Source organism: Leptonychotes weddellii, chromosome 11, assembly GCF_054177405.1.
Source record: "Leptonychotes weddellii isolate Sample4059 chromosome 11, ASM5417740v2, whole genome shotgun sequence".
Taxonomy (NCBI): domain Eukaryota; kingdom Metazoa; phylum Chordata; class Mammalia; order Carnivora; family Phocidae; genus Leptonychotes; species Leptonychotes weddellii.
Window position 1 is genome coordinate 81,907,690 of NC_138379.1, and position 26,067 is coordinate 81,933,756.

The 26,067-nt window shown below is 42.3% G+C and overlaps 1 protein-coding gene across 1 annotated transcript in view; it reads right to left on the reverse strand.

Annotated features, from left to right (window-relative positions):
* The window catches only part of ARCN1 (archain 1 coat protein complex I subunit delta), a 28,119-nt gene extending 3,917 nt beyond the window's left edge, over nucleotides 1-24,202 (reverse strand). Inside the window, exons 1-9 of the mRNA XM_006741609.3 lie at nucleotides 24,042-24,202; nucleotides 14,496-14,759; nucleotides 13,764-13,943; nucleotides 13,429-13,634; nucleotides 12,407-12,571; nucleotides 7,960-8,125; nucleotides 4,350-4,497; nucleotides 3,916-4,024; nucleotides 847-1,051 (exon numbers count right to left, since the gene is read on the reverse strand). Coding sequence (XP_006741672.2) covers nucleotides 847-1,051; nucleotides 3,916-4,024; nucleotides 4,350-4,497; nucleotides 7,960-8,125; nucleotides 12,407-12,571; nucleotides 13,429-13,634; nucleotides 13,764-13,943; nucleotides 14,496-14,759; nucleotides 24,042-24,044 — 1,446 coding nt within the window. The 5' untranslated portion in view covers nucleotides 24,045-24,202. The remainder of the gene's footprint in view (nucleotides 1-846; nucleotides 1,052-3,915; nucleotides 4,025-4,349; nucleotides 4,498-7,959; nucleotides 8,126-12,406; nucleotides 12,572-13,428; nucleotides 13,635-13,763; nucleotides 13,944-14,495; nucleotides 14,760-24,041) is intronic.
* Nucleotides 24,203-26,067: the final 1,865 nt, after the last annotated feature.

Below are 26,067 nucleotides of genomic sequence, written 5' to 3' on the forward strand. Positions count from 1 at the left end.
CTCTCTCTGTCAAATAATTAAAAAATCTTAAAAAAAATAAAACGTATGATCTTATTAAAAAAAATAGGCAACTAATAACAAATCTTGCACAATCCATAAATATTTGTTTTTTTTTTTAAAGATTTTATTTATTTGACAGAGAGAGACACAGTGAGAGAGGGAACACAAGCAGGGGGAGTGGGAGAGAGAACCAGGCTTCCCGCTGAGCAGAAAGCCCCATGTGGGGCTCGATCCCAGGACCCTGAGATCATTACCTGAGCCGAAGGCAGACGCTTAACAACTGAGCCACCCAGGGGCCCCACAATCCATAAATACTTTTATATGTATTCAATTTCTTTACCTTGCCCAATCTAGAGAGGAAAACTGAGTTAAAACAGGAGAGGAATTTGACCAAGATCATACAATAGAGTCAATAATGGAATCCTCAGGGAACACCAATTTTTCTGATTTTTTTTTTAAAGTAAGCTCTAGGCCCAACATAGGACTTAAACACATGACCCTGAGGATCAAGAGTCACATGATCTACAGACTGAGCCAGTCAGGCGGCACCCCAGCTTTTCTGAGTTTTGATACCATGCTGTTTATCTGGCTTTCTTACCACTTTCCCCGTATGTGATCTCAATTAAAAGGGGATACCTCAGGCAAGGCACCTGAGTGGCTCAGTCATTGGGCATCTGCCTTCGGCTCACGCCATGATCCCAGGGTACTGGGATCGAGCCCCGCACTGGGCTCCTGCTCAGCAGAAGCCTGCTTCTCCCTCTCCCACTCCCCCTGCTTGTGTTCCCACTCTCGCTGTGTCTCTGTCAAATAAATAAATAAAATATATAAAAAAAGCGGGGGGGATACCTGTATGTTACAGTAGTTTCTTTTGGAGATGAAGGAGACTTGAACAGGGAAGAAGTCACTGGGCTGCCCAGCAATGCTGAACTCAAGGCTGCCGCTCTTATTTTTGGCATCAATCACTGGCAGGCACCACTCCAAAGTGCTTCGTCGGCTGTCGTGTCGATACTCGCCATCAATCTCCCCAATCACCGGTGCGCCCACACCAGATCTGTCACGAGAAACACCTGTGTCACCTTAGTGGTCCAGAGCTGGAAGAACTCTGCCAAGGAAAACCAGCCCTGAATTTGATTATGCTCCTCAGATTCTGCCCACTTTTTTATGGTCCTAGAAAAAAATGAGGCTCCCCTAATAACTTCAAGGTTCAAACAAAGTCCTAGCACCTTGGCCAAGGGTCTCACTCACTGCCTTCATATACATAGATACATGCGACCACAGATAACTGGCAGAGATAGCCATGGGCTGCTCCAGCTTGTGGATTAAATCTGGACCTACCAGGGGACCAAGACTGACAAAAGTGGGATGTATTTCCAAAAATTCTGCACCAAGGGTTTGTTGCCTTGTCAAGAAGGAATTTTAACATACTGCAGCTCCCCTTAGAGGTGACAATGGGGCGAAAAGAGTTGATAGTAGTGGTGCAAAACCTTATACATCACTATCTGGTTATTTAGAATGGAGATGAATTTGGGCCTTTGAGAAGATGTCTTCAAAAGATTTTGCTTCAAAACCTGCACTTGACGCCAGTGGGTCTGATTTATAATCCAGTAAGTGGACTTTCATATGAGAAGTAAAAACACAATCACCCCTGCCCAGAATGTGAACATGATGGAAGAAAGAGATGTTTAGCTGTCCTTAATCTGCCAGAGAACCAGGGCTAGTTAGGATGTACTTTGCACCCCCAAACATAGCTGACAGGCAGTGTCACCCACTCCTACACATTGCGAATTTACCATCTTCTCATTCACCAGTGCCATTCAATGCTTGTATTAGGGGCAGAGTAAATAAGGAAGACAAAGAGAAGAATTTAACGGTGATACAACATGATCAGCTCTTCCCTATCAATTCTATGGTCCCAGTGGTATATATGTTTCTTCTCTCTGCTCTTCTTCCGATTCTGATCTCTCAAATTTGATCAGTTCAAGACAAGACGGTAAAATGTTGTGTAAGGAAGGGTCTCTTCTGGAGACTACTGCAAAAGTGAACTAAGACACAGGAAACCACCATAACCACAATTATAGGGTAGATGGAGAGGCCTAAAAATTGTGGCATCCTAAAAATAGCCTAGTAAAATAAATCTTGACAAAACAAAACCCACACCTGTCACCAACGCCCAAGCCCTACAATGGTTCAAGGCAGCCATCTATTGTTCTGAAAGAATAACCAAGCTGTGAAGAATTAAGACAGCTACCCCAATAAAGGAGAGAGTGATAATAAAGCATATATATACATATATTTTAAAAGATTTTATTTATTTGACAGAGAGAGAGAGATAGCAAGAGCAGGAACACAAGCAGGGGGAGTGGGAGAGGGAGAAGCAGGCTTCCCACCAAGCAGGGAGCCCGATGTGGGGCTCGATCCCAGGACTCTGGGATCATGACCTGAGCTGAAGGTAGACGCTTAACGACTGAGCCACCCAGGTGCCCCTAAAGCATATTTTTAAAAATGGAAAATAAGAATGACGAAAAACCAGACCTGGCCATGTAAACGTCTGAATTATCAAAAAAGAAACAAAACTACAAGTTAAATTAGTATCATTTTCTCTGCAATAAAAACTAAGCAACGTAACAGTAAAGATACACTAAGATACATACAATAAGATACACCACTTACTGGGTGTTCATAATTATACCCTGTACTTCATCATGGGGGGGCACGTACTGAGAGGTAGAGGAGAGGAGCTGGATTCATTGGTGATATAATAATAGAGCACACTCACTGGAAGTGCTAGTGAGATAAACTTAAGGGAAAGAGTATTTCCAGATGATCCTAGAAAGAGGAGCTTTTAAGCACACATTAAAAACTTATTGGAACTAAAAAAAAATAATAAAAATAAAAACTTACTGGAACTAACCTTCTGGGGGTGTTGGACATTTTCTTTTTTCTTTAAAGATTTTATTTATTTATTTGAGAGAGAGAGAATGAGAGAGAGCGAGTACATGAGAGGGGGGAGGGTCAGAGGGAGAAGCAGACTCCCTGTCAAGCAGGGAGCCCGATGCGGGACTCGATCCAGGGACTCCAGGATCATGACCTGAGCCGAAGGCAGTCAGTCGCTTAACCAACTGAGCCACCCAGGCGCCCTGGACATTTTCATTATGTTAATTGTGGTGACAGTTTCACAGGTATATACGTGTCAAAACTTATCAAACTGTACAACTTAAATATGTGTAGTTTATTGTATGTCAGTTATACTCAATAAAACTTTTAGAAAATTTACGAAAACTAATGTAAATATGTTCTCCGGCAAGAATCAATAGTTCCCTTGAAAACATACTCTCATCTTTAGCTGAAAGTTTCGAGAGCCAAGTGAAAGAGAAAAAATTCAGTCTGACAGATTCAATTTCTGAGTTGCAAAACAAAACCAAGACTTTGGACTGAAAAGTGGCTCCTCCTTCTGGAAGTCTTCATTACTACAAGAACAAACACAGGCCCAACATCTGGAAACAGCTCTAGAACTACAACTGGCTTTGAGTTGGTTTTAAAAACAGTAAAATCCACTCCTTTTAGCGTGAACAGCTCAACACACTTTGACAAATGTATGTAATCTTGTAAACACCATCACAGTCAAGTCATAGAACATTTCCACTGTCCTCGAAAGTTCTCTTGTGCCCTGTTGCAGTCAACTGTCTTCCTCTCTACCTCCTGATTTCTGTTCCAAGAGTATTATGTTTTCCCAATGTCATATGAGCATATAGTATTGTGGACTTTTGTAACTGGTTTCTTTTACAACTGGCCTTTTTAAGAAGCAGATATCTCAGAATGGATGGCCAACTAAGTGCTGCCTCCAAAACAAGTTCCAAAAGACTATTTCTATAAGCCCAGTACCGAAAAAAATGATTATGTGGGGACACCACTTACGGAAGCGGGATGGTGATAATCACATCATTCAGTTCTAAATTATCTTCTTGTAGCTCATATTCTATGTTGACATCACAGCCATTTCCACTTTCTGAGGGCCAGCAATTAACTGAGAAAAAAAGCAAAGCAGGAATACTCAAATATTAGAAAAAGAGTGGAGAAAAGTTAAGATGGCAAATCAAAACGGATAGCTAGCTGCAGGCCTTAGACACCCTAATATAAACTATTATAAATAACAGTTTCAAAATTAAAGCTACTAAAAAACGAAAGCTCGTGATTAAAATACACAAAATGCAGTACTAAGCCCATTTTGAAAGAAAGTCATTTTGTCAAAAAGAATTTTGCTACGGCAATGAAGATAAGCATGTACAAGCCAGGGCTCTTTCTAGTTCTCAGTGCAGACTAGCTTAGTGGGACTGGCCAGAAGCACTTACTTGTCAGTGGAATAAAAGATTCTTCTGTGGTCTGTAGCCTCCACTTTAGCACCCCTACGTCACTGTTGACTGGAAATGACTTCTCTGGATTCTTCAAGCCAATTAGAGATTCTGCAGTGAAAAGTTTTTTATCCACATTTGGATGGGTCTGAAATGGCAAGTAAAAGAAAACTTCTGAGGTTCAGGCATAAGATAGGAAATAAAATCCCTCTGGTCTTACATGGTCCATAATCTAAGCATCTAAAATAGAGTACCACGGGGTGCCTGGATGGCTCTGTCGGCAGTAGAGCACGCAACTGTTGATCTCAGGGTCTTGAGTTCAAGGTCCATGTGGGGTATAGAAATTACTTAAAAATAAAATCCTTAAAAAAATAAAAAAATAAAATAGAGTACCTAAAAGAATGCCAATTCCTTTTGATCTGAAGAAAGATGTCCAGGGCGCCTAGGTGGCTCAGGTGGTTAAGCGTCTGCCTTTGGCTCAGGTCATGATCCCAGGGTCCTGGGATCGAGCCCCACATCAGGTTCCCTGCTCAGCAGAGAGCCTGCTTCTCCCTCTCCCTCTGCCTGCCTCTCTGCCTACTTGTGCTATCTCTCTGTCAAATAAACAAATAAAATCTTTAAAAAAAAAAAAAGATGTCCCTTCTTTAAAGACTTTAAGACATTTTAAGATTTTATTTATTTATTTGAGAGAGAGAGAATGAGAGAGAGCACATGAGAGGGGGGAGGGTCAGAGGGAGAAGCAGACTCCCTGCCGAGCAGGGAGCCCGATACGGGACTCAATCCAGGGACTCCAGGATCATGACCTGAGCCGAAGGCAGTCGCTTAACCAACTGAGCCACCCAGGAGCCCCGACTTTAAGACATTTTAAAAATAGGAACTGGGGACACCAGAGTGGCTCAGTTCGCTGAGTGGCTGACTCTTGGGATTTCGGCTCTGGTCATGATCTTGGGGTCATGGGATCAGGCCCCGCATCTGGCTCTGTGTTCAACAGGGAGTCTGCTTGAGATTTTCTCCCTCCCTCTGTCCCTCACCACCACCCCCCATGCCCTGCACTTGAGCATGTGCGCGCTCTCTCTCTCCAAAATAAATAAATAAATCTTTTAGGGGCATCTGGGTGGCTCAGTTGGTTAAACGTCTGCCTTCGGCTCAGGTCATGATCCCAGGGTCCTGGGATCAAGCCCCACATCAGGCTCCCTGCTCAGTGGGGAGCCTTCTTCTCCCTCCCCCTCTGCCCCCTGACTCGTGCTCTCTCTCTCACTCTGTATCTCAAATAAATAAAATCTTTAATAAATAAATAAATAAAATCTTTAAAAAGCAACTTCAACTCTAAGGCATTTTGTTTGTAATCGAACAAGTTAATAATTTTGTAATTGAAAAAGCTGAAGACCTTTAACCAAGTCCTTTCTAAAAATACTTGACAGGAAGCAACATCATGGGAGGGCCAAGCAAGCCAACTGGGAGACTACTGATCAGATGCCTGGGTCATATAGCAGTCCTGGCCTTACAGTCAGAAGGCAGAAGAGAGAAAAGCTCTGTGGAAAGTTAGGTTGCAATTTTGCCCAGAGCACTAAAGTTATTCAAACTTAGCCAGCTAAGATAGACTAATCTTTTATTTTCTTATTTTTAAAGATTTTATTTATTTATTCATGAGAGAGAGAGAGAGGCAGAGGGAGAAGCAGGCTCCCAAGGAGCAGGGAACCCGATGTGGGACTCGATCCCAGGACCCTGGGATCATGACCTGAGCCGAAGGCAGACGCTTAACCATCTGAGCCACCCAGGCGCCCAATAGACTAATCTTTTAAAAAGAAGTCATATTAAGAGAGAAAAGGGAGGGGCGCCTGGGTGGCTCAGTCGGTTAAGCGTCTGCCTTCGGCTCAGGTCATAATCCTGGAGTCCTGGGATCAAGCCCAGCGATGGGGTCCCTGCTCAGTGGGGAGTCTGCTTCTCCCTCTGCCCCTCACCCCACTCGTTCTCACTCTCACACACAAATAAATAAAATCTTAAAAAAGAGAGAGTGAGAGAGAAAGAGAGAAAAGGGAAAAGAAATAACTCCTGGACAGTAGCCTACATATACTTTTTTAAAAATTTATATAGCCTACACAGGGGCACCTGGGTGGCTCAGTCGTTAAGCATCTGCCTTCAGCTCAGGTCATGATCCCAGGGTCCTGGGATAGAGCCCCACATCGGGCTCCCTGCTCAGCGGGAGGCCTGCATCTCCCTCTCCCACTCCCTCTGCTTGTGTTCCCTCTCTCGCTATATCTCCCTCTGTCAAATAAATAAATAAAATCTTAAAAAAAAAAAAGAGCCAGCAAAGCTGTTGTCAAAACTATAAGCACTACTTCCAAAAGACAACTTTGTGCTGATTATGGGGAAAAAACAGACAAAAAAACATTCTTCCCTAAAAATGCTTTGTTCTTGTAACAAGAAATACAAGATCAACCATTTAAATAAAGTGACAAAACAACTGTAATAATACAAAGAAGTTTCATACATATCCAGGTAGGAAGAACATACATATTTATTTTATAAGGATTTTTATTAAATTTTAAAAAATACCACTAGATATTGCCCTTCAGGGGCGCCTGGGTGGCTCAGTTGGTTAAGCTTCTGACATCAGCTCAGGTCATGATCTCAGGGTTCTGGGATTGAGACCCACCGCGGGCTTTGCACTCAGTGGGGTGCCTGCTTCTCTCCCTCTGTCTCTGCCCCTCCCCCTGCTCTCGTGCACACTCGCTCTCTCACTAAATAAATCTTTTAAAAAACTTTGCCATTTTTAAAAACTGTATTTCAAACAATATCCTGAATTATTTACTCTTTGCATAACAGAAACAAATAAGCATCTATCTGTACCTTTGTTAATGAGTATGAAGTCATTAATTTGATTTCAAAATGACCTTTCATTCAATTCCACTATTAAAAGTCTATTATAATACAGCTGCTGTCAGTTGCTCTCAACCCCCCTGGTAAGATATTTACTGTCTCAAGGTCTCCACTATATGTAATAAATTAACTTCTTTCCCAGGCATCTAGAATGGCACTAGTTCTATAAATTCATTTTCTTTTTTTTTTTTTAAGATTTTTATTTATTTATTTGACAGAGAGAGACACAGCAAGAGAAGGAACACAAGCAGAGGGAGTGGGAGAGGGAGAAGCAGGCTTCCCGTTAAGCAGGGAGCCCGATGTGGGGCTCGATCCCAGGACCTAGAATCATGACCTGAGCTGAAGGCAGACACTTAATGACTGAGCCACCCAGGTGCCCCTATAAATTCATTTTCTATGTTCTGTGGTTCACATGAGAAACTCCAGTTGAGAAAGACTGTGCTAGTGCAGACAAATCGAAGTCGGGTTTTTTTAAAGATTTTAGTTGAGAGTGAGCGAGCGCGAGAGCAAGAGAGAGAGAGGGCATGCGTGAGTGCACAAGCAGGGGGGGACGGGCAGGGGGAGAAGGGGAAGCAGACTCCCAGCTGAGCAGGGAACCTGACACGGGGCTCGATCCCAGGACTCTGAGATCATGACCTGAGCTGAAGGCAGGCTCTTAACAGCCTGAGCCACCCAGGCACCCCAGACAAACCAAAGTCTTAATACTTCCTTACCCAAAGCCTCTACACACCTGTAGCTGCACCCCTTTCTTATCTTCATTTTCCACATGAAGACGAATTCGGCCAAATTTATCATCTGAGATCCTAAGCATGATCATGCCATGCAATTCCATATTCTGCAATCCTCCATCCCGTCCACAAGTCAGTGTGATCTTTTCCTCAATCTTCATGTGCACGCTGTAGAGAAAAAGTAATAAATTTGTTCATAAAGGTAGAAACCAGAATTCCCTTTCTCCAGGGTTTAATGGTGATTAGCCATCAGCAACGTATTTTAAGGTGCTGTTGCTGTATGTACAGAATTTAAAACATTATACCCTTTTATCCCACAGACAAGTTCCCACCTATGCAAACAATTTAATAGTTATTCACTGAAGAACTGTCTACAATACAAGTTTGGAAATAAATGTCCATCAATAGGGAACTGCTTAAATACATAAAGGTATATCCACAAAAATGAATACTAAGCAGTTGTGAAAAAAGAGGTAACAACTGAAAATGCTTTTCATTTGAAAATAATTTCAAAAATTAAAAAATTAAAATTATACCAGGAATACATTTATACCTTTTTATTTTTTTAATTTTTTCTTTTAAAGATTTTATTTATTTATTTGATAGAGAGAGACACAGCGAGAGAGGGGACACAAGCAGGGGAGTGGGAGAGGGAGAAGCAGGCTTCCCGCAGAGCAGGGAGCCCGATGCGGGGCTCGATCCCAGGACCCTGGGACCACGACTCGAGCCGAAGGCAGACGCCCAACAACTGAGCCACCCAGGCGCCCCAATACTTTTTTATGATGCTGTTAACATTTTATCCCACCATTTGTTTTATCATTTGCATACTCTCTAGAACTATTATTGGGTTTTTTTTTTCCTGATCTGCTTACAGGCAGATTATACACATCATGGCCCTTTACCCCTAAACACTTCAGAGTACATCTTGTGAAAATAGGGATAGTCTCTTACTTAACCACAGTACTGTTATTAACTTCACAAACTGACACTTTCTCTACTCTACCACCCATATGCCAATTCTGTCAGTTGACCTAGTAATGTGTTTTAAAGCAGTACAAGATCCCAGGGTGCCTGGGCGGCTCAGCTGGTCAAGTGTCCGACTCCTGATTTCGGCTTAGGTCATGATCTCAGGGTCCTGGAATCAAGACCTGCACTGGGCTCCGTGCTCAGTGCACAGTCTGCTTGGGATTCTCTCTCTCCCTCCCTCTGCTTCTCCCCTCACTCACGCATGTTCAGTGTCTCTTTCTATGAAATAAATAAATGGATAAAATCTTTAAAAGAAAAAAAAATAAAGTACAAGACCCAGTCTAGGATAAAGTATTACATTTAGCTTCATGTCTTTATAGCTTCAAATAAAAATATTCTCATCTCCAAAATAAGTGAAAAAAGTAATTGGAAAATGTGTCTAGTATGCTACCACTTGTGTATAAGGAAAAAAGAAAAAGATATATATGTTTTTATTCACCTACATATAGACTATACTTCTCAGAATAGAAGAACTAGAAAACTAGTTAATAGTAGTTGCCTCCAAAAAGAGAAACTTGCCTGGTGGGAGAAAGACTTTTTATTGTAGTACTTTTGTTCCCTCTTAGATTTAATTTAGTTAATTAATTAAGTAGGGAGGGTGAGGAGCAGAGGGAGGACAAGCAGACTCCACGCTGAGCACGAGCCCAACACTGGGCTCAATCACACAACCTAGAGATCACAACCTGAGCTGAAATCAAGAGTTGGACACTTAACAGACTGAGCCACCCAGGGGCCCCTATAATACTTTTTGAACCTTTTAAATTTTGAACTATATGAACGTATAACCTAATAAGAAAAATAAGTAATATAAAAAGTGCTACTGTTCTGATCAATTACTAAGTACAATCTATCCATATTTTTTTACTAAAACTATTTTTAACTGGGTGAACTGCACACACTAAAAAGATTATTCTGGCATCCTACTTTGTTACAACATGTAAGTCTTCCCAGAAACAAAGGCGTATGATACACAAGACCACAAAGGAGTGTATCTTAAAATAATGCAGGGTCGGGGCACCTGGGTGGCTCAGTCAGTTCAGCCTCCAACTCTTGGTTTCGACTTGGCTCATGATCTCAAGGTCATGAGATCGAGCCCCACACTGGGCTCCACACTGAGCAGGGAGTCTGCTTAGGATTCTCCCTCTCTGCCTCTGCCCCCTCCCCCGCTCACACAGGGTCTCATTTACTTTCACAAGAGTTTGCTCCATGTTCAAGAAATATTTCGGAGCGCCTGGGTGGCTCAGTCGTTAAGTGTCTGCCTTTGGCTCAGGTCATGATCCCAGGGTGCTGGGATCGAGCCCCACATCGGGCTCCCTGCTCTGCGGGAAGCCTGCTTCTCCCTCTTCCACTCCCCCTGCTTGTAAAGAGTCTCAAGCCCTCTCTAATACATGATGGTTTCCAACATCTTTTTAAAACAGTGTCAAGCCTCTGTCTCACTCAAAGCAACCACTAGGAACAGCACGGGAGCTTCAGTGATTTCAGAGATTTCTCTCAACGTAATCCTGTTCATCTCATACAGAACAGGACATACAAAATACTCTTATGCACACCTGATACAAGTATCCTCTCAGACTCACCTTTCACTTGACCCCAAAACCATCAGCAACAGTAGAAGTCTGGGCTTCAAGACAAGAAATCTGAGTCATGCATATGTGAACTCGGTAACTAAAAATGTTACGAACCAGTCCTGATGTAAGAGACAAATCAAAATATTCTATACTCAAGATGCCTGGGTGGCTCAGTCAGTTAAGCATCTGCCTTTGGCTCAGGTCATGATCCCAGGGTCCTAGGATCAAATCCCGCACTGGGCTCCTTCTTCAGCAGGGATCCTGCTTCTTCCTCCACCTGCCGCTCCCCCTGCTTGTGCTCTGACAGATAAATAAAATCTTAAAAAAAAAAAATTGGGGGCACCTGGGTGGCTCAGTTGTTAAGCATCTGCCTTCGGCTCAGGTCCTGATCCCAGGGTCCTGGGATTGAGCCCCGCATTGGGCTCCCTGCTTGGCGGGGAGCCTGCTTCTCCCTCTCCCACTCCCCCTGCCTGTGTCCCCTCTCTCGCTGTGTCTCTCTCTGTCAAAATAAATAAATTAAAAAAAAAAAAAAATTCTATACTGGGTTCAAGTACTGAAAACGCAAAAGATAATACGTTAATTTGCTGTGAAAGATACTTATAAATTTTGTATTAAAGACTGGTTCCCCTTAAAGTTTACTTAAAAGAAAACTTGCCAAAATACAGTGCAGAGGCCACCACTGCTCTAGCCCTCTAATTCAAATCCACTTTAAGAGACCAGGCACACACTAGGCACAAAGACAAGTTACTTTTATTTTTTTTTAAGTTTTTATTATTTTTTTATTTAAATAAAGTTTTATTTATTTAAGTAATCTCTACACCCAACATGGGGCTCGAACTCACAATCCCAAGATCAAGAGTCGCATGCTCCACCAACTGAGCCAGCCAGGCACCCCAAGACAAGTTACTTTTAAATTCAGCCAGCACACTGGGGTGCCTGGGTGGCTCAGTTGGCTAAGTGTCCGACTCTTGATTTCAGCTCAGGTCACGATCTCAAGGTCGTGAGACTGAGCCCCACACGACCCCATGTGGGGCTCTGCACTAAGCAGGGAGTCTGCTTTAGAGTCTCTCCTTCTCCCTCCGCCCTTCCCCACGCTTGTGCACATGCACTCTCTCGCTCATAAAATCTTAAAAAAAAATTCCCTCTCCCTTTGTACCCCTCCACGCACACGCTCTAAAAACGAAAACAAAAACAAAAACTTAGCCAGCACAGAGTTAATAAAAGGTTAAGTTCTAAACTCCATAAAAAATAAATAGCTGGGGCGCCTGGGTGGCTCAGTCGTCTGTCTTCGGCTCGGGTCGTGATCCCAGGGTCCTGGGATTCAGCCCTATGTCGGGCTCCCTGCTCAGCGGGAAGCCTGCTTCTCCCTTTCCCGCTTCCCCTGCTTGTGTTCTCTCTCTCTCTGTCAAATAAATAAAATCTTAGGGGCGCCTGGGTGGCTGTCATTAAGTGTCTGCCTTCAGCTCAGGTCAGGATCCCAGGAGCCTGGGATTGAGCCCCGCATCGGGCTCCCTGCTCGGCGGGAAGCCTGCTTCTCCCTCTCCCACTCCCCCTGCTTGTGTTCCCTCTCTCGCTGTCTCTCTCTGTCAAATAAATAAATAAAATCTTAAAAAATAAAATAAATAATAAAAGAAAATAAAATCTTAAAAAAAAAAAGAAAAGGAAAGAAATAGCTGAGAGCCCCCAATCATGGGAAACGGGGGGGAAAAAAAAGACCCCATGTTAAAATCTAGGATATACTCTAAGTCTTCTAAATCTGGAAAAATTAAAAGATACACAAAAAATTTGTAATGCACTAAAATAAACATTTCTACACATTATGTGATCTGTTCTTACTGAAAAAGTTACTGGTTACCTCTCCATATTAATGGGTGGAGCATGCACTTTGGTAGCTTCAGAAGTACGCTTGCTCATATTAGAGGACATGATAGTTTCACCTTCAGATTTCAATTTGTCCACAAAATTATCTACTTCCTTCCCTTTGGCTCCAAGTTTCAAAGCCTTGCTGGGACCTGAAGGCCTAAGTGGAAGAATAAGAAATAATAAAATAAGAAAAACATCAGGTCATGATCCCAGAAAACATTAATTAATAACCTCATAGCATTCAAGCTTGCCCTGAAACTGTTCTTTAAGAAGAATGTGAAGAACTCAAGGGGAAAAACCCAAGCATCCTAGGGTTTAGGGGAGCACCAGACTATTCCCTGCCCAAACTGACAGCTGAGTCACTATTAATATGTAAACTTCAGGTGCCTGAGTGGCTCAGTTAAGCGTCTGCCTTCAGCTCAGCGGCCTGGGATCAAGTCCCGCATCGGGCTCCCTGCTCAGTGGGAAGTCTGCTTTTCCCTCTTCCCCTCCCTGCCGCTCATTCTCTCTTTCTCGCTCTCTCCTTCTCTCTAATAAATAAATAAAATTTTTAAAAAATACATAAGCTTCAAGGACCTAAACACCAAAGGTACATTTATATAAGCATGCGTGATCAGATGAAAACTTTGTAATTTCCAACCTGATAAATATACCTGTGCATAAACAAAGTCTTGCATATACTTTTAGGTAGTTCACAGATTCTCCCAGAAATCCATTCACACCAAGATTAAAAAAATCCATGTTCCATAAACAGTTAAATATCCCCTCTTCTCCCAAAATAAAGCAACTCTCGTGGTATCATTTATAAAAGAAACCTCTTTTACACAAAAAATCCCCCACCACATTCAGATTTCTCCTTCATACCTTTATTATGTAGCCAAATTTAATATTACATCTTACTTCATCAAGTCACTCATTATTTTCCACTTGCCCAGAAATCAGCTATCACTCCAAAATACACACATCCAGCCTTCACCAGCCATTCTAGGGTTGCTGGTGATACACTGAATTTACCTGGCTGGCGCAGGTGCCACTTTTGGTTTATCAGTTTCAATGATGGTCTCTGTGATCATGGCAGCTGTGCTGCCTCCAGATACTGCAGAGCTTCCAAATCCTCCAAATCCTGGTGCTTTTTTGCCCTGTCTCTCTGCATCTCTTCGGGCCTGTTGTAATTCCTTCGCTTTACGCCGCATCTCAGCCTTGGCTTCACGTTCTTGAGTCTACAAAAAGAGACCTCAGTGGATGTGGCTTTGAGTACAGTCTATACTAGCAAATGAGAACAGGAAAACAGTAAAGCCTAAAAGAAAGACACACAAAAAAAAGTCCCAAAAAAGACTCTATTTATTTACCTCTCTAACTGCTCTGAACACTTTTTCCTCATGAGAATCCATTTCCGTGAAGGTTCTGATCTGTGCCAGGTTAACATTCTCCCGGTATCCCAGGGCAACAATTTCATCAAAAGCAAAAATTAAATCAAAACAGTGCTCTGATATCTCATTCTCCTCTAGGGCTCGGCAATACTCAGGGATCTAATCGTGGGCAGCAATGGAAAAGAAAGATTTAAAAGTTATCAGCATTTATGTTTCCCAAGTCTTATCCTTTAAAATACACAAATTTCAAATAAAATAAAATACACAAATTTCAGCAAAACCTTTGAATCCCTTTGTTAGCTCCCCTCCTCTTTCTTTGAAGCAAGACTTTGGCATAAAGAGAGAGAGAGAGAGAGAGTGTGTGTGTGTGTGTTTGGCATAAAGAATGTGTGTATTATCTATATCAATAAGCCTTACCTAATGAATATTATCTAAAAATATGGGCAAACAAGTGTCAGAACCACAAAAACAGACCGAAGCAACTGCTTCAGAAAACGAAAGGTCAGTTTGCACATTCTCTTTTGGGATACTTATAGTCTAGGAGGGCACACAGTGTCAGCTGAATGAATAAGGAACTGTAACAATAAACTGCTGGGGTGGGGGCATGCAGCATGCAAACTGATAAGCATCAGCTGCTTTGGGGAAAAAATAGTTTCACAGTGAAAATTTAAAGCAGAAAACTATGACCCACAATTACAAAAGGACTCTTACCACTCTTGAGAAAAGCCTTAGAGTCTCCAGATCTTCTAAGATGTTACTGTTTTTGGTAGTGATCAGCACCATGTACAGTTTCTCCATAGGCTGGTAGACATATCTTACACTCTCTGTTTCAACAAACGTATGTTGTTTTCCAGTGTTCATGAGCTTTGGAAAAGCTGCTAACAAGCCCTCAATCCGAGTTCGGGTCATCTCCACAAACTGTCGAGAAACAATAGCCTTTCCTGCTTTTGTGCAGACGGCTGCTGCCAACAGCACCTGCCAGGAACATACGTCTAAGTAAGTACTAATTATTTCTTCACATCTGTTTTCTTAGCATCCTCAGATCTTCCACAGAATGACACACTCAGTTACTTAGTGATACGACTATTAGAATGCTGATTTTCGGGGCGTCTGGGTGGCTCAGTTGGTTAAGCGACTGCCTTCGGCTCAGGTCATGATCCTGGAGTCCCAGGATCGAGTCCCGCATTGGGCTCCCTGCTCGGCAGGGAGTCTGCTTCTCCCTCTCATGCTCTCTGTCTCTCATTCTCTCTCTCTCAAATAAATAAATAAATAAATAAATAAATAAATAAAAGAATGCTGATTTTCAAACTCTACTTCATTGCTCCTTTAATTCCAGTACATAATTCATAAAATAAAGCTACGCTGGAGCAAAATGGAACTATCAGTCCTATTTTTCAATAACCTACCTTAAGAAAAACTTAGTTAAAAAAAAAAAAAAGCAAAACTTTTGCCAAGTCTACAAATACATTTGTTAACAGATTTCCTATGACTCAGAAATGGGTTGCTTTCTGCTTTGGCAGACCCATAAAAAATAGTTCAAACTTTTTCTAAGAACAGAAATCTCCACAGTGAAAAGAGAGGTCTGACCAGGCAGATTAAAGGTTTATACATAAGCCGCTGACCTTTCCTTTCTTTTTTCCTAGAACACGGAACTAATCTAATCTGTATCTTTTGTTCTTTGATTAATAACCCCATCCCACGCTATCCTACCTCTACATATGTAAACAATCTATAAAATGAAAAACTAAATGACTCAATGTTTCACACAGGTTTGACACTGGTCAATGATCAAGACCAACAGCCTTTTTTCATAGTCTGGCATTCATTAAACAAAACCAAGTACCAGGGGCGCCTGGGTGGCTCAGTCAGTTAAGTGTCTGCAGTTGGCTGAGGTCATGATGCCAGGGTTCTGGGATCCAGCCCCACACTGGGCTCCCTGCTTGACCAGCCTCTCCCTCTCCCTCTGCCACTCCCCCTGCCTGTGTGCTCTCTCTCTCTCAAATAAAGAAATAAAATCTTACAAGCACCAAAGGAAGAACAAGAGACCTCAATGCCATTAGCAGGGGAGTAAGAAAATTAAGTACAGTGTTAATCTTCTCTGCAGTGCAGGAGCCCCAGAATTCACAAATACAAATAACATTTTGGAAGCCTCAATGCTACGATACCACCTCTGAAATATCAACATCCCACTGGTCAGGCTTCTCAGCTTTACAGACAGCTGTCCTCTACAGGTAAGCAACTTGAAGAAAAAACAAGTTAGTCAATTTAAGTATTCTTATAGTCTAAGTACATCAAAACAGTTCTATAATAATTATAGGAGAACACAATGTCCTTATCCATCGAGAATAGGTAATTAGGTATTTGGGAGATAATTACCATCATGTTTATTTCCAAGCAGTTAGGTAAAAACAATTTATATTGGAAAAGCGATCTCTATCTTATACAAATAATTTCCCTCTATCAAATGGATTTTTATTTTTTACTACTATCAACTCTACACTGAAATTTAATTACCTCAGCTTAAAGTCACTTTTATGCTGCATAGAATTAAAAAGTTTTTAGCTGTTCCCATAAGCAACCTGAGGTGATCTCTGAAAATGGTTCACTATTCACTTGACCCAGACAACCCTACAAAATCATGCAAATCAAGAGGTTCAAATCCTTGTGTTCACTTTAAGAACACATGTGAAACCTTCCAGGCCATCAAGGGTATGTATATCTGAAAGCCACCAAGTATCTGAAGGATGTCACTTTACAGAAGCAATGTGTGCCATCCTGTCACTATAATGGTGGAGTTGGTAGGTGTGCCCAATCCAAACAGTGAGGCTGGACACAAGGTTGGTGGCCCAAAGAGTGCTGAATTTTTACTGCAAATGCGTAAAAATGCAGAGAGTAATGCTGAACTTAAGGATTTAGACACAGATTCTCTGGTCACTGAGCACATCCAGTTGATCAAAGCCCCCAAGACGCAGCAAGAACGTAACAGAGCTCATGGTTGGATTTACCCAGACATGAGCTCTCTCTGTCCCACTGAGATGATCCTTACTGAAGAAGAGGACACTGTTCCTAAACCGTAAGAGGAGGTTGCACAGAAGAAAAAGATATCCCTGAAGAAACAAAGACTTATGGCCTAGAAGTAAATTCTGCATAAAATAAATGCAAATAGGGGCGCCTGCGTGGCTCAGTCGTTAAGCGTCTGCCTTCGGCTCAAGTCATGATCTCAGGGTCCTGGGATCGAGCCCTGCATTGGGCTCCCTGCTCCGCGGGAAGCCTGCTTCTGCCTCTCACACTCCCCTTGCTTGTGTTCCCTCTCTCGCTGTGTCCCTGTCAAATAAATAAATAAATAAAGTCTTTAAAAAAAAAATAAACGCAAATAAAACTAAAAGCAGGGAGAAAAAAAAACTAGAAGCAGGGAAAAAGTTTTGGTTTTTTTTATTCTTATGTTAATCCCCATACATTACATCATTAATTTTAGATGAAGTGTTCCATGATTCATTGTTTGTGCATAACAAGGGAAAAAGTTTTTAAAAAAATGTCCTAAATCAGAGGCGCCTGGGTGGCTCAGTCAGTTAAGCATCTGCCTTCTGCTCAGGTCATGATCCCAGATTCCTGGGATCGAGCTCCATGTCAAGCTCCCTCCTCAGAAGGGAGTCTGCCGCTCCCCCCCTGCTTGTGCTCTGTCAAATAAATAAATAAAATCTTTAAAAAAGGGGCGCCTGAGTGGCTCAGTCGTTAAGCATCTGCCTTCGGCTCGGGTGATGATCCCGGGGTCTTGGGATCCAGCCCCGCATCGGGCTCCCTGCTCGGCGGGAAGCCTGCTTCTCCCTCCTCCACTCCCCCTGCTTGTGTTCCCTCTCTCACTGTGTCTCTCTCTGTCAAATAAATAAAATCTTAAAAAAAAAAAAAAATCTTTAAAAAAATGTCCTAAAATGTCCTAAATCATAAATACTCTTAGGAAGAATCTTGTTTTGTAAATTAATTTTAAAAAGAGCAGAAAATGTTTTAGGCATTTAGAGAGGTATAGAGTATAAAAATTACCAGTTCATTACTTTAAGAATTGCAAATAAGCTAGTTTAAAAGTCCAAAACCGGGGCGCCTGGGTCGCTTAGTCGCTCAGTCGTTAAGCATCTGCCTTCGGCTCAGGTCATGACCTCAGGATCCCAGGATCAAGCCCCGCATCAGACTCCCTGCTCTTTGGGAAGCCTGCTTCTGCTTCTGCCTCTCCCACTCCCCCTGCCTGTGTTTCCTCTCTCGCTGTCAAATAAATAAATAAAATCTTAAAAAAAAAAAAAAAAAAACAGTCCAAAACCAGTCACTTCCCCCCACATATTTATATATATTTAAAATAGTCTCCTAGTCAAGAAATGTAGTTTTGCCATTACTAACTACTTGGGAGGTTTTTGCCATCACCTACGTATGAGGTAAGACGATATACTGAGGATAGTAAAGGATACCAGAAAAAGAATAAAAACGCAAAATGGTTATGACATATATTTCCCAAAAGAAATCCTCCATTCCATGTCTTTAACTTTATTTATTTTTATTTTGGCTATAGATTTTTTTTTATTTTTTTTTAAAAGATTTTATTTATTTATTTGAGAGAGAGAGAATGAGAGAGCACATGAGAGGGGGGAGGGTCAGAGGGCAAAGCAGACTTCCTGCTGAGCAGGGAGCCCGATGCGGGACTCGATCCCGGGACTCCAGGATCATGACCTGAGCCGAAGGCAGTCGCTTAACCAACTGAGCCACCCAGGCGCCCTAGATTTTTATTTTTTAATTTGGTTTTATTAAGATATAAATGACACATCAAATTGTAAGCTATTTAAAGTGTACATCATGGCAATTCCCTGTCTTTAACTTTAAATTAATAGTATGAAATAAAGATTTCTTCAAATAGGGGAAGGGTAATTTCTGGTACACAAATAATGGTAATATTTTAATCACTAAGGAGAAAAAATTGACCTAAAATTATTACCAGGCCGAGTTATTTGTTCAGAAGGCTAAAACCAAATGTACTCAAGAAATTCAATTTCAGGGCTCCTGGGTGGCTCAGTCGTTGGGCGTCTGCCTTCGGCTCAGGTCATGATCCCAGGGTCCTGGGATCAAGTCCCACATCGGGCTCCCTGCTCCCCGGGAAGCCTGCTTCTCCCTCTCCCACTCCCCCTGCTTGTGTTCCTGCTCTCGCTATGTCTCTGTCAAAAAAATAAATAAAAAAAATCTTTAAAAAAGAAATTCAATTTCACATTTATTTTTATCATAGGAGGTTCATGTTTCAACCATCTATATATTTCTGGCAAAAAGAAATGTTTTTAAATAAAAATGTCATCACTGTTTCAGCTTACGCATGACAAGCAGCTAAGTCTCTGTACTGGTCAATGAAGGCTTACATGACACTATGTCCAAAGAAGGTAAGATTTTTGCCCCAAAATTATCCCTGAGAAAATAGCTGTACTGCATGAAAACTTGTTCATAGCAGCATTATTCATAATAATGAAAATAAGCTAAAAAGTGAAAACCCAAAAGTCCACAGACTGATGAATGGATAAACAAAATGTGGTCTACCCATATAATGGAATAGTACCCAGTCATAAAAATAAGTGAAGAACATGGATGAACTCTGAAAATATTGTGCCAAGTGAAAGATACTAGACACAAAAGGCCACATCTTATGTGATTCCATTTATATGAAATATCCAGAATAGGAAAATCCAGAGAAGAAAGTAGATTAGTGGTTGCCAGAGGCTGGGAAAGGGAAATGAGGAGGGACTGCTAATGAGTACGGGGTTTCTCTTTGTGGTTATGAAAATGTTCTAAGCTTAGATAGTGGTGATGGTTGTACAACTCTGTGAATGTACTAAAACATCTACTGAATCATGTAATTTAAAAGGCTAAATTTTATGGTATGTGAATTATATCTCAATTAAAAATAAAAAGGAGGGCAGGGGCGCCTGGCTGGGTCAGTCCGTAGAGCTTGTGACTCTTGATCACAGTACTGGGGTGCGTGGGTGGCTCAGTTGGTTGAGTCTGTCTTTGGCTCAGGTAATGATCTCAGGGTCTTGGGATCGAACCCCGTGTCAGGTTCCCTGCTCAGTGGGGAGTCTGCTTCTCCCTCTCCCTCTGCCCCTCCCATAAAAAAAATTATGCTTTGATTAACTGCGGGATTTGAGTATGTAAAGATGAAGAAACAGTGGGGTAAAATAGCAAGACCTAAGCAGGAAAACTCTGAGACTCTCTCTGAGTCATTCCATTATACGAGTACAAGCAAAATAAGGCTCCCAAAGTAGGACCAAAGTGCCCCACTTTAAGTATGGCAATAAATTCCCAAGACACCACAATCAGAGGGTTCACGAAGCTGACACAGGTTTCTATTCACTATGTTATTCATGTCACCTCTGGAACATACAGTCACCTCTAAACAAGATAAATTTAACCTATTCTAAATTAATATTCATTTTCTTAAATGCCTTAAAATAATAAAGCTTCCCTTCACATCAGTGTTTGCCAATGTTTAAAAATTATTAAAAAACAGTATACACTAAAAGGTAAGTTAATTTTTCCAACTATAATTTGATCTGATTTTCTGTGGGGAAGAGTAAGTATATTCTCTATAAAGTTGTTTTATTTATTTTTTACATTTTTAGAAAAGAACATTTGGACCTAACAGGACCCTTCAAGAGCCCCTGATTGTTTTTTATAGATGTAGATACTGAGGGGGCCCAAAAGCTAGATCTCTCCAGGATTACTAAAAAAAAAAAAAAAATCCAGGGCGCCTGGGTGGCTCAGTCGTTAAGTGTCTGCCTTCGGCTCGGGTCATGGTCCCAGGGTCGTGGGATCGAGCCCCGCATCGGGCTCCCTGCTCTGCGGGAAGCCTGCTTCTCCCTCTCCCACTCCCCCTGCTTGTGTTCCCTCTCTCGCTGTGTCTCTCTCCGTAAATAAATAAATAAAATCTTTAAAAAAAAAAAATCCCCTAAGTTGAGCTTTGTCAAACAACTTTTCTTTCAATAATACTTACAACCATTTGAGTATATCATCATTTGTGTTTGGATTAAATAACTCTTCTACCCAGATTTAACTACATTAATCAGAAAGTTCTTTGAGTAAAAAAACCTAAAGAATTAGGTTTCTGGGGCGCCTGGGTGGGTCAGTCGTTAAGCGTCTGCCTTCGGCTCGGGTCATGATCCCAGAGTCCTGGGATCGAGCCCCGCATCGGGCTCCCTGCTCGGAGGGAAGCCTGCTTCCCCCTCTCCCATTCCCCCTGCTTGTGTTCCCTCTCTCGCTGTGTCTCTCTCTGTCAAATAAATAAATAAAATCTTTAAAAAATAAAAAAATAAAAATAAATGTATTAAGACAGAGAACTGATTATAATACTAACAAATGTTAAGAAAATAAGAACATGGGGCACCTGGCTGGCTCAGTCAGTGGAATGTGGGACTCTTGATCTCAGGGTTGTGGGTTTGAGCCCCACGCCGTGCGTAGAGATTGCTTAAAAATACAACCTTTAAAAAATAAAAAGAAAGAAAATAAGAACATGTTTTCATTAATTTGCAGAAAACTAGAAAAAAGATCAAAAGATGCCCTGTTTTAATTAAAAGATTTTATTTATTTATTTGACAGAGAGAGACACAGCGAGAGAAGGAACACAAGCAGGGGGAGTGGGAGAGGGAGAAGCAGGCTTCCCAGGGAGCAGCGAGCCCGATGCGGGGCTTGATCCCAGGACCCCTGGATCATGACCTGAGCCGAAGGCAGACGCTTAAAAGACTGAGCCACCCAGGCGCCCCTGTTTTGTTTTTTTAAAGATTTATTTGAGAGAGAGAGAGCACATGCAGTGGGGAGGAGCAGAGGGAGAAGGAGAGAGGATCCTAAAGAGACTCCACACTGAGCACAGAGCCTGACTCAGGGCTCAATCTCAGGACACCGAGATCATGACCCAAGCAGAAACCAAGGGTTGGACACTTAACCAACCGCACTACCTCGGCGTCCCCACCTGAAACTAATGTTAACATTGTGTGTCAACTTTAAAAATGTGAAATAAAGGGAAAAAAAAAACCACACACACACACACACCCCATTTATATACTGATATGTGCAATTTACTCTGAAATGCATTTAAAAAAAGATAAAGAGAGGGCTGGCTCTCTGGTTAAATGAGTGATAAAACAACTATAGTGAAATGTTATAGAATCTAGCTACTGGTCATATGGGTGTTCACTGTGAAGCTGTTTCAACTTTTCTAGATGTTTGAAAAATTTATAATAAAATGTTGAGGGAAAATCAACTTTCAGAAGTTTTACTTATTTATTTTTTAGGTAGGTTCCAGGCCCAATGTGGGGCTTGAATTCACCACCCTGATATTAAGAGTCGCATGCTCTACCGACCAAGCTAGCCAGACGCCCCAACTTTTAGAAGTTTTCATACAAGGGCACCTGGGTGGCTCAGTTGTTGAGTGTCTGCCTTCGGCTCAGGTCGTGATCCCGGGGTCCTGGGATCGAGCCCCGCATCGGGCTCCCTCCTCGGCGGGAAGCCCACTTCTCCCTCTCCCACTCCCCCTGCTTGTGTTCCCTCTCTCGCTGTCTTTCTCTCTGTCAAATAAATAAAATAAAATCTTAAAAATTTTTTAAATAAAAAAATTATTAAAAAATGCATATTTATATATGACACAACTGTATGTATATGCATACATGTCCAAATGACATGCAAAACATATTTTATGCTTATTACTCAACACCTAGGGCTTTATCATCTCTCAGTTACCAATGAATTAAAAATATTAAGTTTCAAGAACTTTTCAACAAACAAGATTTTTGTAAAGATTGTATTTGATTTATATAATACAAGGCTTTAATTTTGCTATTAAAATTATAATATGCTCCAAAATGCACTACAAATACAACCAGGATGTAAACAGGAAAGGAGTTAAAAAATCACTATCCACATACTGAGCCTCCTAGTGGAAATGAACAAAGGAGTTTTTGGAAAGTTTATGTCCAACAGTAAAGTTTTGTGAGGCAAACAGTCTGGATGCAATTTATTTGCCTGAAGCTGAAAACAAAAATCTTTCAGTGTCTGAAAGACCAAGCATGAATCCCACCCCACCACCATCCAAGTTCTCATCTGAAAAGGTTGTCAGCAGAACTTATTATGATTGGCACCAAATTATACTGTCATCTCAAGTATGTAGGAAGATGCTTTAAATCAATTATTAATCTATTAACTAGAGAATAAAAAAAAATCCTTCAAAAGATTGAAAGGCATAACGTACACTAAAAAATAACTAGCTCTTTTGAAACCAAAGAATGTCTCCTACTTCATAAATATCCACGAATTGTAGTGATAAAAGCAAGATTTAGTGGAGTCAGCATTGTGTTTTGTCTGTCCCATCCTCACACACACTAATTTTCTCCTTCTCTACCACAGATGAGAACACAAAGATTCCGCAAGTGAAGGCAAGTAACAGGTCCCCGGGTATAACCCCTTCTTACTCCTCCTCCTCTTGTGAGACTTCTGATTACAATATGCCACCAACACCTCTGACTTCACCCGAACAAGTTTCAAGTTCCTTGAAAACAGAAAGTCTGTGCTATTGCTCGCTCACCTTTTCCCAATGCTCCATACACCGCATATACTCATAACTGACAAATGGACACACCCAAATTCTGTAGTAGTGGAAGGTTTCAGGGACACCTGGGTCCTACAAATTAGTGTTAGAAGTTACTCCTTCCTGTTCTATGCCTCCGTTCGAACTTTCCTTTATATCCCCCTTCCGAATAAACAAAAGAAGTCCTAAACACTAATGGATTTGGAGTATCACGGGCCTCCCAAACACCGGGGATGAGAGGAGAGCTGATTCCCTGAGAAAGGGAGCCCCCCAACAGAAGCCCAACCGGCCGAGACCAGCGCCCACGAAACCCGCCGGACTCCAGCGCCGAGGTGCGAGGTCTGCAGCGCGAGGGTCCGAGCCACACCACTACGAGGTTCTCGAACGGCAAACACCCCGGGCCCAGCAGAGGAGGGTGCCCAGCTGGGTGGGGGGGGAAGGGGTGTGGGCGCAACGGGAGAGGGACTGCACGCAGGTCCCTCGGATCTCCCGGGAGGTCGGGCACAGGACGAGGAAGGCCACACTGCTCGCCGAGCCCCGAGGGAAGCGCCCGGCTCCGGGCCCTCGGGGCGGGACTCCTCGGCCCCAGCACCAGGCCGTCCGGCAGGCAGAGCGGCCGACCGAAGCCGGACCCTGGGAATTCGGCCCGGCTCGGATCTTACCATGGTGAGGACGGTGGGGGGATTCACCCGCGCTTCCCGTTCCACTGGGGCTGGGGTCAGGGGAAGGGGAGCACCGGTCGCTCTGGACCTGCTGCCCCCCTGTCAGGAGCCGCTACCGCTTTGCCTCTTGGCAAGATGGCGGCCTCGAGCCACGTCTCCAACCGGAAATGGCGCGGGTCAAAGGGCGGAAGGCGGGGCGCCGTGGGGTGGGGAATGTGCTGGTACCCGGCTGCTGGGCAGGTTTTTTTTTTTTTTTTTTTTTTGCCAAGGAGGTACGGGGGCTCGCTCTACAGCGGTGGAACCTCATGTTTCTGCCCTTTCACTGATGGTCAGCATCTTCGTTCAATTAGGGACATCTCTTACAGTTTATAAAGCTCTCATAGCCACTATATCATTTAATATACAAACTAACTGATGTGCATGAAGGACTAGTATCCAGAATATATAAAGAACTCTTAGAACTCAACAATAAAAAGATAAGGTAATTTGGGCACCTGGGTGGCTCAGTTGGTTGGGCGGCTGCCTTCGGCTCAGGTCGTGATCCCGGAGTCCTGGGATCGAGTCCCACGTCGGGCTCCCGGCTTGGCGGGGAGCCTGCTTCTCCCTCTGACCCTCTCCTCTCTCATGCTGTTTCTCTGTCTCTCTCTCTCTTTCTCTCAAATAAATAAATAAATAAAATCTTTAAAAAAAAAATAGAAAGATAAAAAGATAAGGTAATTTTAGGGTGACTGGGTGGCTCAGTTGGTTAAGCGTCTGACTCCAGCTCAGGCCATAATGAGAGCCCAGTGTGGAACTCCCCGCTGAGCAGGATGTCTGCTTGTCTCTCTCCCTTTGCCCTTCCCCTGCTCGTTTTCTCTCTCTCTCTCTCAAATAAGTAAAATCTTTTTTAAAAAAGAAAGTTAATTTGAAAAATGGGCAAAATAGGAGTGCCTGGCTGGCTGGCTGAGTCTGTAGAGCATGTGACTCTTGATCTCATGGTCATGAGTACAAGCCCCATGCTGGGTGTAGACATTACATACATACCTATTAAATAAATAAATGAATAAATGGGCAAAATAGACATGTCGCCAAAGAAAGTATACAAATAACCAAAAAGCACATAAAAAGATGCTCAACATCCTTAGTTCTTTGGGAAATGCAAATCAAAACCACAATGAGATACCTCTTCACAGCCAATAGGTTGGCTATAATAATAAGTGTTGGTGAGAATTTGGAGAAATTAAAACCCTCTCACAATGCTGGTGGAAATGTAAAATAGTGCAGATGGTTTGGAAAAACAGTTGGGCAGTTTCTCAAAAATTAAACACAGAATTTCCCTATGACCTATCAATTTCACTCCTTGGTATATATCCAAGAGAATTAAAAACATATGTTCATACAGGGGCGCCTAGCTGACTCAGTCAGAAGAGTATGCAACTCTTGAACTCCGGGTGGTGAGTTTGAGCCCATGTTGCACGTAGAGATGACTTATAAATAAAAATAAACTTTAAAAAACATATGTTCATACAAAAATTTTACAATGATGTTCCTAGAAACATTATTCATAATAGCCAAAAAGTGAAAACAATGCAAATATCCATCAATAGATGAACGGAAGACAAAATGTGGTATATCTATACAGTGGAATATCAGTCATAAAAAGATACTGATACATGATACAACATGGATGATCCTTGAAAATATTATGTTAAGTGAAGGAAGCCACTCATGAAAGACCATATCTTATATGGGAAGACTTGCTCTGAACCTGTTTATTTCACTTGTATGAAATGTCCTGAGTAGGCAAATCCATAGAGACAGGAAGTAGGGCTTCAAGGCACTGGGAGAGGGAAGGAATGGGGGGTGAGGTTTGTTGTTGTTGTTTTTTTAAGATTTTATTTACTTATTTGATAGAGAGAGACACAGCAAGAGAGGGAACACAAACAGGAGGAGTGGGAGAGGGAGAAGCAGGCTTCCCGCTGAGCAGGGAACCCAATGCGGGACTCGATCCCAGGACCATGGGATCATGACCCGAGCCGAAGGCAGA